The sequence below is a fragment of the Dunckerocampus dactyliophorus genome, chromosome 2 (genome assembly GCF_027744805.1).
Source record: "Dunckerocampus dactyliophorus isolate RoL2022-P2 chromosome 2, RoL_Ddac_1.1, whole genome shotgun sequence".
NCBI lineage: Eukaryota > Metazoa > Chordata > Actinopteri > Syngnathiformes > Syngnathidae > Dunckerocampus > Dunckerocampus dactyliophorus.
Window position 1 is genome coordinate 2,710,310 of NC_072820.1, and position 14,147 is coordinate 2,724,456.

Consider the following 14,147-nt stretch of genomic DNA (forward strand, 5'->3'; position numbering starts at 1 on the left):
CGCATGCGACACCTTGTTATGCCCAAGTTTCAGTCGTCTAGCTGTTCATTTTATTTGGTAGTTCTCCTCTTCATGATTCCATTCACTTTGTGCAGTGTAACAGTACCACCGGGGGCAAAACAGCCCCAGAGTATGATGCTACCACCACCATGCCGAACAGTTACCACAGTGTTCACTCATAAGAAGGTAATTGGTCTTGTCAAGTTATAAGAACTTTAAATTGAACATCCAGACATACACCAGGCCAGCGGTGACTCAGGAGATAGAGTAGGTTGTCCAGAAACTGGAAGGTTGGTAGTTCTATTCTGGCTTCCTCCTTCCCAGGCACTGGTGTTGTGTCCTTGGTCAAGACACTTCCCCCACCTTGCTTCTAGCGCTTCCACGGACTAGTGTATGAATGTGAGGTACCACCAGTGTGTGCCATAAAAGGCGCTGTAGACAGTGGTGTGAAAAAGGGTTTGCCCTCTTCCTGATTTCTTATTTTTAAGGAATAGTGGTTTGGGGTTTAATTTGGACCCTTTGTTCAGCAGGTTACTGAGACCAAAACCCACAGCTCTTAGTCTTGCAAAGTGTGAAAAACATGCAAAAAAATAAGAAATCAGGACGGGCGCAAACACTTTTTCACACCACTTTAAATCAAATTCTTATTGTTGCCATATGTGCCTCTGTCAATCAGAAATCATTTCGCGTGTGAATGATAAACATAATCAATTGGTTCATCCTGATTGCAGGCTGCAGGAAGCACACAAATACAAATTTGTGTGTTTCCTGGTTCAGCTGCCGGCATGATATCACAGAAATCACAGTTTGAATGTTCCTCTGTCTGTGCGCCCTTGTAATTTCTCTCCTGGTAATATTGTGTGTAAAGCTGAAATATGGTGATTGAGTCATTTCAAAGTTTGATTGAAGAAAAACGTTTTACACAGTCTACCTTTAATATGAATTTTGAGTAAACTACAAGGACTTCAAATAGAAATACTCTTGACTCCGGTGTCGAGCAGCTTCTGTGTGTATTATATCGTCGCTCGACCTTGCTTAGGAAGGATAAATTCACATGCAGCCTTTGGTTTCATGGAGTATTTCACCATAGCTTTTGTGTCGTACCTCCTCTACGGGTGCTTTTGGAGGGAAAGTAATGCAACAAAAGACGGCTGTCTTGTCAATAGGAGGTGTAATTACTTTTTTTTTGTTTTCTTTCACCGTCACATGTTGAACTGTGATTTTGCGTTTTCACACTCCATTATTCTTTTGTCTCTTTCCTTCCTCGGCATGCTATTGTTAAACTACGTATATGTTAAGTGTCATTTTTGCCTGAATGAACATTTCGGTGTTTCTAGGTGTGTTCATTATTCGTTGCTGTAACTCATTTGGCAGTGCTTCCCCGCACCTTTCGCCTTCCGTCTTGATACTTTATTTTAATCATACTGCCTTGTTACGGCACTCCGTCCCAGCGCTGCATCTCAGAACCTCATTTTAGCTCCCCTCCCTCAGTCCCTCTCATCTTCTCTCCTTTTATTCATCGCTTCTTTTTCCAATCAGTCCCGGGGGGCCTAAATTTCAATTTCTTTCTTCCTGCATATGTTACTTCCCAACTCTCTGCTTCTCTTCAAAAGAGATTTTGCAGCGGGGGGTGGGGGGGAATCCTGTTCTGAAAAACCACCTCTGTGTTTGGATTGTTTTCACAAATCTTACTGAACTTGAAGTTACTGAAGATCAAATGGACTTCATTTTTGTGTCTTTGAAGATATCCCATTTCGTGTGAGGGAAAATTGAGAACATCAGTCATCTGAATAATCCCTTTAAGACATATTCAAATAAAGATGTGATCTGAAGAGTTTTTGACTTTATTTGCATCAAGTCCAATTGTACACAAGTGCACCATGACGTCTCACGCTGCTGATTAAACAGTAAACTCTGGACTGGAATACAACATCTTGATATCAGTTTGCCGGATTTGGAAGCCACCCCAAAATCACGACTTAAGAGCTTTCACAGCTGACTGGTTCAGATGCTGGTCCAAGCGTGTATGCTACACCGAATTGACAGCTGGTCCGATTTAACAAGCTAATACAAATGTCAATACAACTCTGATGGGCATTCAGGGCCAGCAAGGCCTTCTCTGCTGGCCTAAACCCAATCAGAAGCACTATGGAATTGTATTGTTTTATTCCCACCAGTCTATTGTCTCTTGACTGCACTGCTTCCAGTACATGAATGTGTAGGTTTGATTGTTTTGTCCAATCAGACACTCTAATCTGCCCAGGGCCTTCAGAATCAGGAGTGCTGGCTCATGTCAGTTAAACTATCCGCAATGGGGCTGCTTCTTTACCCAATCACATTTCAGATTCGCCTCACAGGGCCAGCTAGGAGGCGTACAGTGACATCAGCATTTTTTCGTCCTCTGATTGGTTGAACAGAGCAAAACAAAGCAAAGTTTGACAAGTGGAAGGTGTTGGTAAAGCACATCAGAAGTTGCTTGCTGACCCCCAGTAAACAAAAGAAGAAGAAGAGTCTGTAGCTCTTGGTGTCAGAAAGTGGGACAGACCATGAAAATGGATTTTTAACATTTTCAAGGCGGACTTTTCCGGAAAAGCTAGACAAGCTAGCAAAGAGAAGCTAGCGAGCTTGTTTCAGCATGGTTAAGGGTTTGCTCTCTGAAAGTCTTCCAGATCAGTTCGTACAAGTGAGTGTGATGTATTTTATTACATTTTTTTATGCTTTTGTCATGTTATTAGCTAAGTATTCATTCTGAACTGCTCCAGATGATGTTGTAGTGTAGAGGTTTCAAGTTTGGAGTACTTTAGAGACGATGGATTCAAAGTAGTGCGCGGATTGATACTGAAATATTGATACATCCGATACCAGCTCGTCATGCTCTGACAGAGCTTTCGATACTTTAGATACTTGATTCATTTGAGGTAATGTTTGTCTGAAACGTTTGTTGAAACGTTGACAGATTGGAAACCGAGCCATGTGTGAATTGTTAATAAATTCTTTATGCTATGATATTAAAATTTACCTAACATATTAGGTGAATTTACAAATTATCTGTAACGTATTGGTTTAATTCTACGACAAAATCAGTGGTATCGCACATCATTATTTCAAAAATAAAGCTTTAACTGGGTTTCTTGTTTAATAATAATGGTATTATTCGGCAATTGTTTTCGTGTATTATTGATGATTTGCATAATTGCACCGTGATGGTGGTGGTATTAACAGGTGGATTATGTTGCTTAATTCCCCGCTGAAGGCCCAGGTACCAAATACACCGCCCACCACTGCAATACAATGTTATTCATTGTGGAAAAATAATACACATTATATTGTATACTATTCGTGGCTGAGAGGCAGATGCTGTGTTTTCAGAGATACGTCTGCTGCTTCTGCAGTCGATGCCAGTGGGAAGGTAGATTGCATGTGTCATTAAGTAAAATAAGCCAAAGCAGCTGTGTTAATGGTAATGATGGAACAAGTCCCATGTGGAATGTGTGTTGGCACCACAACAGGTATAGGAAATTGTGAGTACAAACAGTTCATTTTTGCATTTGACCTCTTTCAGGCTTCATTGGCATTAGAAGCATGATAACATATGTTCAGATTTATCATTAGCATGCGGCTTAATACATATCTCTGAGCTTGATTCCCATGCTTGCAATACCATGAGCAGAGCTTATTACTCAGCATACATATTAATACACTCGGCCACTCTGGAGTTATATAAGCATGGAACCTACCAAAAGCAAAGCCTAGACTTCCGTCTTTCATGAGAAAAAAAAAAAAAACTTTGTTTGTACCTTTTTCCGGTCATTAGTAATCAGCAATAGAACGTACGTAAGTTTCAGGAAAATATCAGTTCCAGACTACAAAAGGAAGAAAACCAGATACATTTCAGCATAACTTTCACTTTGACACAAATATTTTTTGCTTTTGTGACAGCTCAAATATCTAAACAACTACACCACAACATAAACAACAGAAACTTTTTTTTTTTTTTACATCCAAATCATTGATTTACAAATATAAAACCATGAACTATTTACAATTTTCACATTTGGAACTGAACTATGTGTGTGCATTTGTGTGCACGTGCGTATGTGCGTGCACGGGCGCGTGTGTGTGCATGTGCATGTGTTAACATTTCCCTATGCTTAACCTTCTGCACGCTACACTCTTCCACGTTCTCCCACTTCCTCCTTCCTGTCATGTGTTTCTTCCGTCCACATGATCTCTGCCAAGCTCTTATCAAATGCACTTCTGCTATCTAGTGGCCGTTTTTATGGCTTCAAATTGCTCTGAAGCCAAATGCATTAGTGGGGAGTTGTGTCATCGCCTCTTTTAGCCTCTTGTGTAAAATAACGTAAAATAATAAACAAATAAATACACTGTTGGGATCAGGCGTCCGGGTTTATAAAAACGTATAACTACCTCTTTGGTATTGAATGAGTTAAGGTGTCTTAGGGAGCGCTCCAGCTGTGGACTCCCTTGGTCTGCTGGGGGACTTCAGTGCTCTGGAAGGGCATTATTGGGCGTAACGTGCCCCTTTGTTATTGGACTTAAGGGCCTCACCAATGGTCACGAGTTGTGGGCACTGAACTAAAGAAGATGATAATGGATCCGATCGGCCGGGATTTAATATAGAGATCGTCTGCACTGGGAGGAGTCAGATGAGGTGGCACCTGGTTAGAATTCAAGAGATTCAAGAGAGTTTTATTGTCATGTGCATAGTACAACAGCAGTTATATCATGCAATGAAAATCTTATTCTGTTCATTCTCCCAAGAAAAGAAAGAAAACAAATGAAAGAATAAGAACATAAGAAACATAAACACATAAACATATATACCAATAAATTAAGCAACAACAACAGAAGAGACATTAATACAAGTAAATAATACAAATAAATAAATAAATAAAGTGCTATGAGTGTGTGCGTGTGTTGCGTGCGGCGTGTGCGAGTGCTTCGTTGAGGAGCCTGATGGCCTGTGGGTAAAAGCTGTTTGCCAGCCTTGTGGTCCTGGACTTCAAACTCCTGTAGCGTCTGCCTGACGGTAGGAGTGTGAATAATGAGTGTTGTGGATGTGTGCTGTCCTTGATGAGGTTGTGTGTTCTTCGTTGGACTCTAGTTTTATAAATGTCTTGCAGTGAGGGGAGGGCTGCCCCAACAATGTTCTGTGAGGTCTTGATCACCCACTGGAGTGCCTTCCTGTCACGTGTTGTACAGTTACCGTACCAAACAGTGATGGAGGCGGTAAGGACACTTTCGATAGTGCATCTGTAGAAGCAACTCAGGATTGTGGTGGACATGCCAAATTTCCTCAGTCTTCTCAGGAAGTACAGTCTCCTTTGGGACTTCTTCATCATTTGTTGGGTGTTGTGAGACCAGGTGAGGTCCTCGCTGATGTGTGTGCCAAGGAACTTGAAGGTTTTCACCCTCTCCACCTCAGTCTCATCAATAAACAGGGGTCTATGCGGCTCCTTTTCCCTTGTTCTTGGGTCGATGATCATCTCTTTAGTCTTATCTGTATTGAGAAGGAGATTGTTATCACGACACCAAGCTATGAGGTCCGCCACCTCTCTTCTGTATGATGTTTCAACACCACCAGTGATCAGTCCGATGACTGTAGTGTCATCCGCAAATTTAATGATGCTGGTGTTGTTCTGGGAGGCCACGCAATCGTAGGTGAAGAGCGTGTAGAGGAGTGGACTCAGCACACACCCCTGTGGGGTCCCAGTGCTCACAATTCTTGAGCTGGATGTGCGGTTGTGGACTCTGACTGACTGGGGCCTGCCTGTGAGAAAGTTAAACACCCAGTTACAGAGGGAGGGAGACAGGCCAAGTGTGAGGAGCTTATCTGTGAGTTTGTGGGGGCTGACTGTATTAAAAGCAGAGCTATAGTCTATAAATAGCATTCTGACGTATGTGTCCTGGCCCTGTAGGTGAGAAAGGGCTGTGTGGATGGCAGTGTTGACTGCATCATCCGTGGACCGGTTCTGGCGATATGCAAACTGTAGAGGGTCCACGGTTGCCGCCGGGATGCTCTTTTTGATGTGGGTCATGACTATTCTTTCAAAGCACTTCATAACAATAGGAGTGAGTGCTATAGGGCGATAGTCATTCAAGCAGGTCACGTTGCTCTTCTTGGGTACGGGCACTATGGTGGTGGACTTAAAGCAGGTCGGTACAGATGCTTGTGCAAGCGACAGGTTAAATATGTCAGCAAGCACATCAGCTAGCTCTGATGAGCAAACCCGAAGTGCACGTCCTGAGATGTTATCTGGCCCTGCTGCTTTTCGTGGGTTTGTTTTGTTTAGAACCCTGCGCACATCAGCTGATGTCACCATGAGAGGTGAGTCCTGTGTGCTCCCCAAGTCCAGCCACCCTCTCTGCTCATCAGGAGTTTGGGTGTCAAAGCGGGCATAGAACTCGTTCAGCTCATCTGGAAGTGTGGTTTGGCTGGACGTGGCTACGCTACTCTGCTGTCGATAGTCTGTGATGTGCTGGAGCCCCGCCCACATGCACCGAGGGTCTGAGGTGGAATAGTAGCCCTCCAGCTTCTGTCTGTACTGTCTTTTGGCCTCTCGTATGGACCTCCTCAGGTCATATCTGGCCTTTTTGTAGTCCTCAGCGGTGCCCATGACAAATGCAGTCGAACGAGCACGTAGCTTAGCCCTTACATCACAGTTCATCCACTGTTTTTGGTTAGGGTATTTTCTGTAATACTTGGTGGTGGTAACAGTCTCTATGCATGTGCTAATGTAGCCAGTAACAGCAGAAGCATATTCATCCAAATCAACAGTACAATCTTCCCTCCCCGCTGCAGTTTTAAACACATCCCAGTTTGTGCAGCCAAAGCAGTCCTGAAGTACTTGATCAGTTTCTTCATTCCATACTTTAACTGCTGTACTTACAGGGGGAGCTTGTTTAAGAAGTTGTCTGTATGTTGGATAAAGGAATATAGAGATGTGGTCGGCCTTTCCAAAGTGGGGTCTTGGAACAGCCTTCAAAGCACCTTTCATGTTGCTGTAGACTTGGTCCAGGATGTTATTTTCCCTTGTGGGAAAGCTCACATGCTGGTAATATTTGGGGAGGACAGTCCTGAGGTTACAGTGGTTGAAATCGCCAGATATAATAAATACAGCGTCTGGGTGTTTGGTCTCGTGTTTATCAATGATGTCATGCAGGAGGCCTAGTGCATTAGCAGTGTTAGCTCGTGGTGGGATGTAAACAGCAGTTAAATACACAGCGCTAAACTCACGAGGCAAATAAAAAGGTCTGCATTTCACCATCAGCAGCTCAATGTCCTGCGAGCAGTGCTTTTCCATCGTCTGTACGTCTGCCTTGGGAGGTGTTCTGGGCATGTCCAATCAGGAGGACGCCCCAGGAAAGATGAAAGACGCACCGGAGGTACTACTGTATGTATCTGTATAACAACCGTACAATGTGCCGAGTCTTAGGAATGGAATATTTTCCCTCTGTTGTAAATAAGTGCTGAAAATACAGTATGTCTGAAGATTTATCTACAACAGAAGCATGACGCACGACCCACAAGGCCAACTTGGTAAGAACACACCCTCTCATCCACCACCGGGGCCCTGCCACCGAGGAGCTTTTTGACAACCTCAGCAACCTCAGTCCCCGAGATATGAGAGCCCACCGTGGAGTGCTTCCTCATAGGAAGACGTGTCGATGAGATTGAGGATGTTTTTGAGGTATTCTTTCCGCCGATCCACAACATCCCGAGTCGAGGTCAGCAGCACACCATCCCCACATACACGGTGTTGACTGTACACTGCTTCCCCCTCCGATACCTGTCAGCTGCTTCCGGAGTCCCAGGAGCCAAAAAGGCCCGATAGGACTTCTTCTTCAGCTTGATGCCATCCCTTACCACTGGTAACCTTGGACGCATTAATGACTTATTAATGAACCTGGGTAGTTTCCACCCAGCTAAAAGGGCTGTACCGAACACCGGTGAGAAGGAAATCTGGGCTTCCATACTTTGGTTGACACACGACTTGATACCGGATGAGTGGAATAAAACTGATGGATGGATCCACTAATACACAGGGCTTGCTGAGATCACACGTGGTTGACAGCATTAATATACACTACGTGTATTTTTTCTACCGAAGTGCCCGAGGCACTTTGCATCTCACGTCTCCTCTTTTCTCATCAAGTCCACATGATACTTGCATGGTGATGCCCCCCCTCTCCAGTGGCCGACGTGCAGTATGCGCTTTAATAAGCCATAATGATAATGAGCAGGTGTCTACACTCATCACCCCACTGTGGCCACACATCTTCACAAGGATATGATTATAGGGGATGACAGCCATCTTAGTGAATGACTGTTGAAAATTGTCATAATCTAGGATTGCACTTTAGGGAACTATTAGCCAGCTGAACCCGCAATGAAAGGCAGATTTTCTTTTTTCCTTCTGAATACACAAATGCTACCAAATGCAAAGACTTGCTGAATAGCAGCTGTAACTTGTCAAAATATTTCCCTTTCTTTTTAATAGTTGACTATTTTATTAATGCTGTGACTTTCTGATGTATTGCTGTATTGAAATGGGCTTTTGTAACTTTTTACGGCGTTGAGTTACTGCCTCCCTGCTAACCGACGCCTGCTAAAGTTGGCATATTTGATTCGCACAGCAGTGAGGATACACAACATTAGGTTGACAATGTAATGCATTTCAGTGCATGTTAAATATTATCCAGTGGATTCCCGCACATTCACGATTCGTGCAGATTTGTCAGTCAAAAAAATGTTGTATTTGTATTTTTTTCTCCAAAAACATTTTTTTACACAGAAAAACACACCTCATTCACTCTAAATCTGTAATAATTCATAAGTACATGATAATAAAAAAAATAGATCAATAAACATCTGCACCGTGACTCCCATTCCAACACTACCACACAGGGTATCCAAAGTGCGGCCCGGGGGCCATTTGCAGCCTGCGGCTAATTTATTTTTATCAGCCTTTGGCACATTTTGAAAACATACTTAAACAAGAAAACTAACAAAAACAACAAAAAAGTGAAAAAAGAGCAGTAATTTTACAAAATATTAAAATAAAATCCTAATATTAATCAGATGAATCACTGTTTTTAAATTAATTAATCATGATTAATCACCATTAGACACTATGTCTGAAAATATGCTCATTTTTACTCTATTCAATGAAGAGAAAGGTAAATGACAGGACAGGATTATATATATTTTGTTTATATTAACAGCTCCAAATGAACTAAATATGTCAATCAAGCTAAAAGATACCACGAGTGCTAATCTCTTTAATAGTAGCAGAACATTTGAATCACACTTTAAACCGTGTTATTATGAGCAATGAGGGGTTGCTTTCTAAGACACCACATCATTTAAGGTAAATGCACTTGTTTTCAGTGTATTTTCCAGCTTACTTAAATGTAACAAATTGTCCATCCCAATTAAGAGTTAGGAAGTGAGTTAGGCGTGCGATTCGACTATCAATCTCGCCCTCAAATTGTATGAAAATGTCATGTAATCAACATTTTAACTACATGAGGGTGCTCAAGGTTGCAGCTGAGCATACATTTTTACATAGATTGTCTATGTTTTTGTTATCAAGAGCCTATTTTGATAAAAATTCAACCTCATTTGTGTTATTAAAGAATTGAAAAATGACGAGTGTCTTTAACAGAAGACCTTTGCAATTTTGTCGTTATTTTGATCATAACCGGTCTGGTTGTACAGCTTACACTCGACAAGAGCTTGTGTTTATTGGATTCCGCAGCGCCAACGTTTCTATCACCGATCTTCGACTTCTCTCTGACAGCTCCACAGTGCCAGAGTCTATACACACCACCCAGCCGCGCGGAAGTGCTTGCCAGCGCTGTTGAGAATGTAAACAAAGGCCAGGAAGGTGCGGACGAATACCAGCTAACACCAAGCTAGCACACCACACAGACTCTCCTTACCGAGCATTCTTCTTGCTAATTTGCGGCCTTTCGTGAATAAAATGGACACGTTACGGTTCCACAAGACTTTTGCGCTACAAGACTAAACAGCGTCGTACCAGACAATGCTATCGAGCTAGCCGACCGCCACACCCTCGCTGGTAGAACAGGCAATATTGAGTGACAACTGTACTTTGAAGGCACATGTTGCGGAAATCTTTTATTTTATTTTTTTCAATGTATTAAAACTTCTATTCCTCTGAGTCAGTACCACTTAGTCAGATTCTGACTGCTGAGGAGAAAAATTCAGCTTATTAGCTTCCAAAAGAGCCCAAAGGCATGGCTTTACTCCAAGCGGTTCAAGGACAGCTTTACCTTTTACTTTGGTAGACTTTTGTAGGCATTTAAGCCCATAAAAATCCCAGAATGCTGATTAAATCTGAAAGTCATATGTTGACCATTATAGTTAAAATTCATTTTGGTGAATTACAGAAGTGTATTATTATTATTATTATTATTATTATTATTATTATTATTATTAAAGGGTCCCTGACATGATTCATCCACTTCGAGTGAATATTGTTTGTAATTATGTTCTACATTGTTCCATTTTTTAAAGTGAACGGTAAAGTTGCAAAAACTACATTTATAGTTGATGGCGCCACTCATGCCAAAACTAGCTCTCTTAAGTTTGTTTTCTTTTCCAAAAGATGAAGGTTTAGGACAAAAATGGACAAAGCAAGTGCAGAAAATTAGAAACAGATGGACGCCCACCTCAAGTTCTGTCCTTTGCAGTGATAATTTCAGTGATGACTGCTATGAAGAAACACCTTTACAAGAAGCATTTGGCTTGAAAGTACGCTATAAACGCAGTTTGAAAGAGGATGCTATTCCACCGGTACACAAGAAAAAAAAGACAAGAAGAGAGTAAGTCATGTCTTGTTTACATAATGTCTTCTAAACACTATTCCATGATAGCGACAAGGCTGTAAAGCATTATACATGTTATGTAAACATCTTTTCACAGTGATGTGTATGTTTACTGTGGGGGACGGGGGCAGCGGCAACGGCAGCAAAATATAAAATAATCGCTATAAAGACCCCGATTTAAAACAATAATTGAAGGATAAGCAACTCCAGAGTAATTTACACTTATTCTGTGTTTTGACCAATCGTCATCTCCATGTTTTAAGGCTCAAGTCCATGTTTTGCATTTCATCTCCAAATGGTTCTCTCTTCTTTTGTCGTCGAAAACTATTGACACAGCTCAAATCGCCACTATAATCACTGTAAAAATCCTCTGTCTCGTACACCGCCGTGTTTGTGTAGCTGAGTGATCGTAATTGAATCTGGAATTGAGAATAAACTGGAAGAGCTAGCTTGTCATGTCTGGTGCCATGAACTTTAAACAATGGCGGATCTTAAAAACACTCCTTTTAAATCCTCAACCTTCAAGCTTCCCTCACCTTGTTCAGAGTGATGACCGCCTCTTGCTTTACTCCCGTGATGTTAAACGTGTCGCCTGTCTCCCCCTCCAGAATTGTATACTCCAGCTTGGCGTTGTCACCGAGGTCAGCGTCACTTGCTGAGATACGTCCTATTTCAGCACCTGGGACGGCCAGCTCGGATACAGAGAAGGACCACATACCTGCGAGAGACACGTGAGGGACATTTTTGAGGAAAGCTGCCTCTGTACAATCTCATTAGTGGTACATGTGTGTGAGTTAAACGTCTCATTTGTCTTTAGAAGTGCTTTCAAAAGGCTGCTTCCCACATGCACTGAGCCAATATTTACGCCAATAATATTCAATTCATTTAATCTAACGTGCTAGAGAGGATTAGAGGGAGATAAAAGAAAATAAGAGTCTTGTGTTTGAACGCTCTAAACGGGGGTGTTGAATAAAAGGTAATTTATGCCAAAACAAACTTGCTGAAAAAAAAAAAAGAAAAAATAAATCAAGATGAGCTGTAATCAAAACAGTGGAAGCAAAACACCTTTTGATTTCCAGCAACAGACAGGAATACATTTTTGAGCTGACGGGTTCCATATGCACACACATAACATAACATCGCATAATTGTCCATGATGCATGTGCATGCTATTTTTATGGGCAAAAAGTTAAAAAAAGGCTGATTTTTGCCCTATTTTTTGGGGGACGGGGGGGGTCTACCATTTGACTTATTTGTTCCATAACACTCAAGATCTTTGAAGACGTTTCAAAAGAAAAATTTCAAGAATTTACATGTTGCACTGTTGGATCTTAAGGAGGTCAGGCGGGCATTGTAAACCGCAGCGTTTGCCCGTTGAAAAAGCCAGTCATTACCACACAGACGGGGGCCTTCAGTCATGAGGGATGCCCCCTGCAACATCTCCACGTAGTCAGCTGCCGTTTGACGCCCCTGCACAACCATTGTTCCATTGAATTATCATGATGGCGCCCCCTCCAGTGCGCCGTGTGGGATCTCCTTGTCATGCCAGTAATGTTGGAAGCCATCAGGACCGTCAAAACCTTCGCCCACCTTTCAATGTCTCATTTTTGGTGATCTCCTTAAACTTCTTTTGGGCCGAGAATGGCCCCGTGTCTTGAAGGACAGCCAATCAGATCCTCCAGCGGAGACCTGGTGACATGTTGTTGGGTCTACCACTTGACTTTTTTGTTCCATAACACCCAAGAAGTTTGAATAAGTTTCAAATGACTGTCTTACTGCGTCCAACCTCAGTAGCAATGGTGTGCCTTGCTTATGCAGCTCAACAATGAGGCAGATAAGAATGCATGTAATGTGAAACACTTATTCCACCTGTCACGACCCATGAGTTAGCCTGCGTGACAGTTTAGTTTGTTTCCACTTTTATGCCTTAGTTCCTGTTTTATGCTCTTATTTTGGTAGTGCTTCCTGTTTTGCCTGGTTTGTGTCCGCCTGCTTTGCTTTCTCCTCTATCACTTGCACCTGTTGCTAATTTGAGTTGTCCTTCTATTTAGTTCAAGTGCGTGCATCTTAGTTTTGTTGTTGCATTGTTTGTGAAAGCCTGACACGCTGCTGCAAACCTGTCTTCCTTGAGTTCCTGCCGCTGCACTGCAGCTATCATTAAAAGATACGTTTTTCCTGCAATCGGTTCCTGCTTTCTGCATACCGGGGTCATCGGCACAATGCCCAAGACAAGACTTGACAATTTCACTTGAATGCTTGTTTGCAAGCTTTGCAAAGCATTGGGAAGATCCAACAGTGCAAAATGTAAATTCTTGCAGTGTTTCAACTGGTTTTAACATTTTGATCAGGAGTGTATTGCAGTGAGATACTGTCCAGTTCTATTATGAGTCTCGATAAATCACTCCAATAAAGAAGGAAATACTACATTCTTGTATTGCTACATAAAAACCACGTCTTCAACACTCAAAACCCAAAAACCTCTGCACTGCAAATACCATGAATGATAAATATTTCTCAGGGGAAAGAGGGTAAGATAGCACTATTTGGCTTGCACACACAAGAACAGACAGATTCATTCAAACAGAGTTGTTATCTCCGGCGTCTCAGTCTAAGGAAGTCAAACAGACCTGCAAATGTGGGAGAGAACAACAACATCTCACAAACACACTGGGTTGGCAGAATAAAAGATAGCGACCACTTCAAGAAGACCGTATCTGGGCCAACAAATGGTCTGATGAATTGTGTAAAACTGACACCCCAGTGAGACAAATCTTTTATTTTGTGGATCAGGACTACAGTTTGGATAGGAAAGCAGCTGTGGTTCTTGTTCATTGCACTTCCTTGCTGTATGCGTGTACTGTACTTGTATGTTTGCATCTGCTTCCTGTCTTATCAGTGACTTTGCATTGAGACTCTATGAGGCACAAGCTGAAGGACAATACAGTATATGCTCACAATGCTGAAGAAGACTGGCGGGTATTTCACTTTAACGCCTTCCTGTACATGATATGAAACAAAGCGTACGTGCACCTCGGCATCACAGTTACAGCAATTATTGCAAGTAAACACCTTCCACTATTCCCTCATTTATCGCGGTTCATTGGTTCCAGACCCTACCATGGTAAGTGAATACCTGCAAAATTAGTGCAGAGAAAACCTCTTTACGACCTTCTACATACACTTTTTTGAACAATAGTTCCCCTAGACATGCACTAACACCTCTATAGTCACCTTTACACCACTATTGCCCAATACAGTAGACATAAGTGGGA

At 42.2% G+C, this 14,147-nt stretch overlaps 1 protein-coding gene across 9 annotated transcripts in view; it reads right to left on the minus strand.

Annotated features, from left to right (window-relative positions):
- Nucleotides 1–14,147, minus strand: part of LOC129171762 (cadherin-1) — a 303,014-nt gene that overhangs the window by 67,940 nt on the left and 220,927 nt on the right. For all 9 annotated transcript variants that reach the window (XR_008566831.1, XM_054760803.1, XM_054760775.1 and 6 more), the window contains one exon: nucleotides 11,412–11,593. Coding sequence is in view for 8 of the 9 variants with exons in the window: in XM_054760803.1 (XP_054616778.1) it covers nucleotides 11,412–11,593 (182 nt within the window). In the remaining variant the exon portion in view is untranslated. The remainder of the gene's footprint in view (nucleotides 1–11,411; nucleotides 11,594–14,147) is intronic.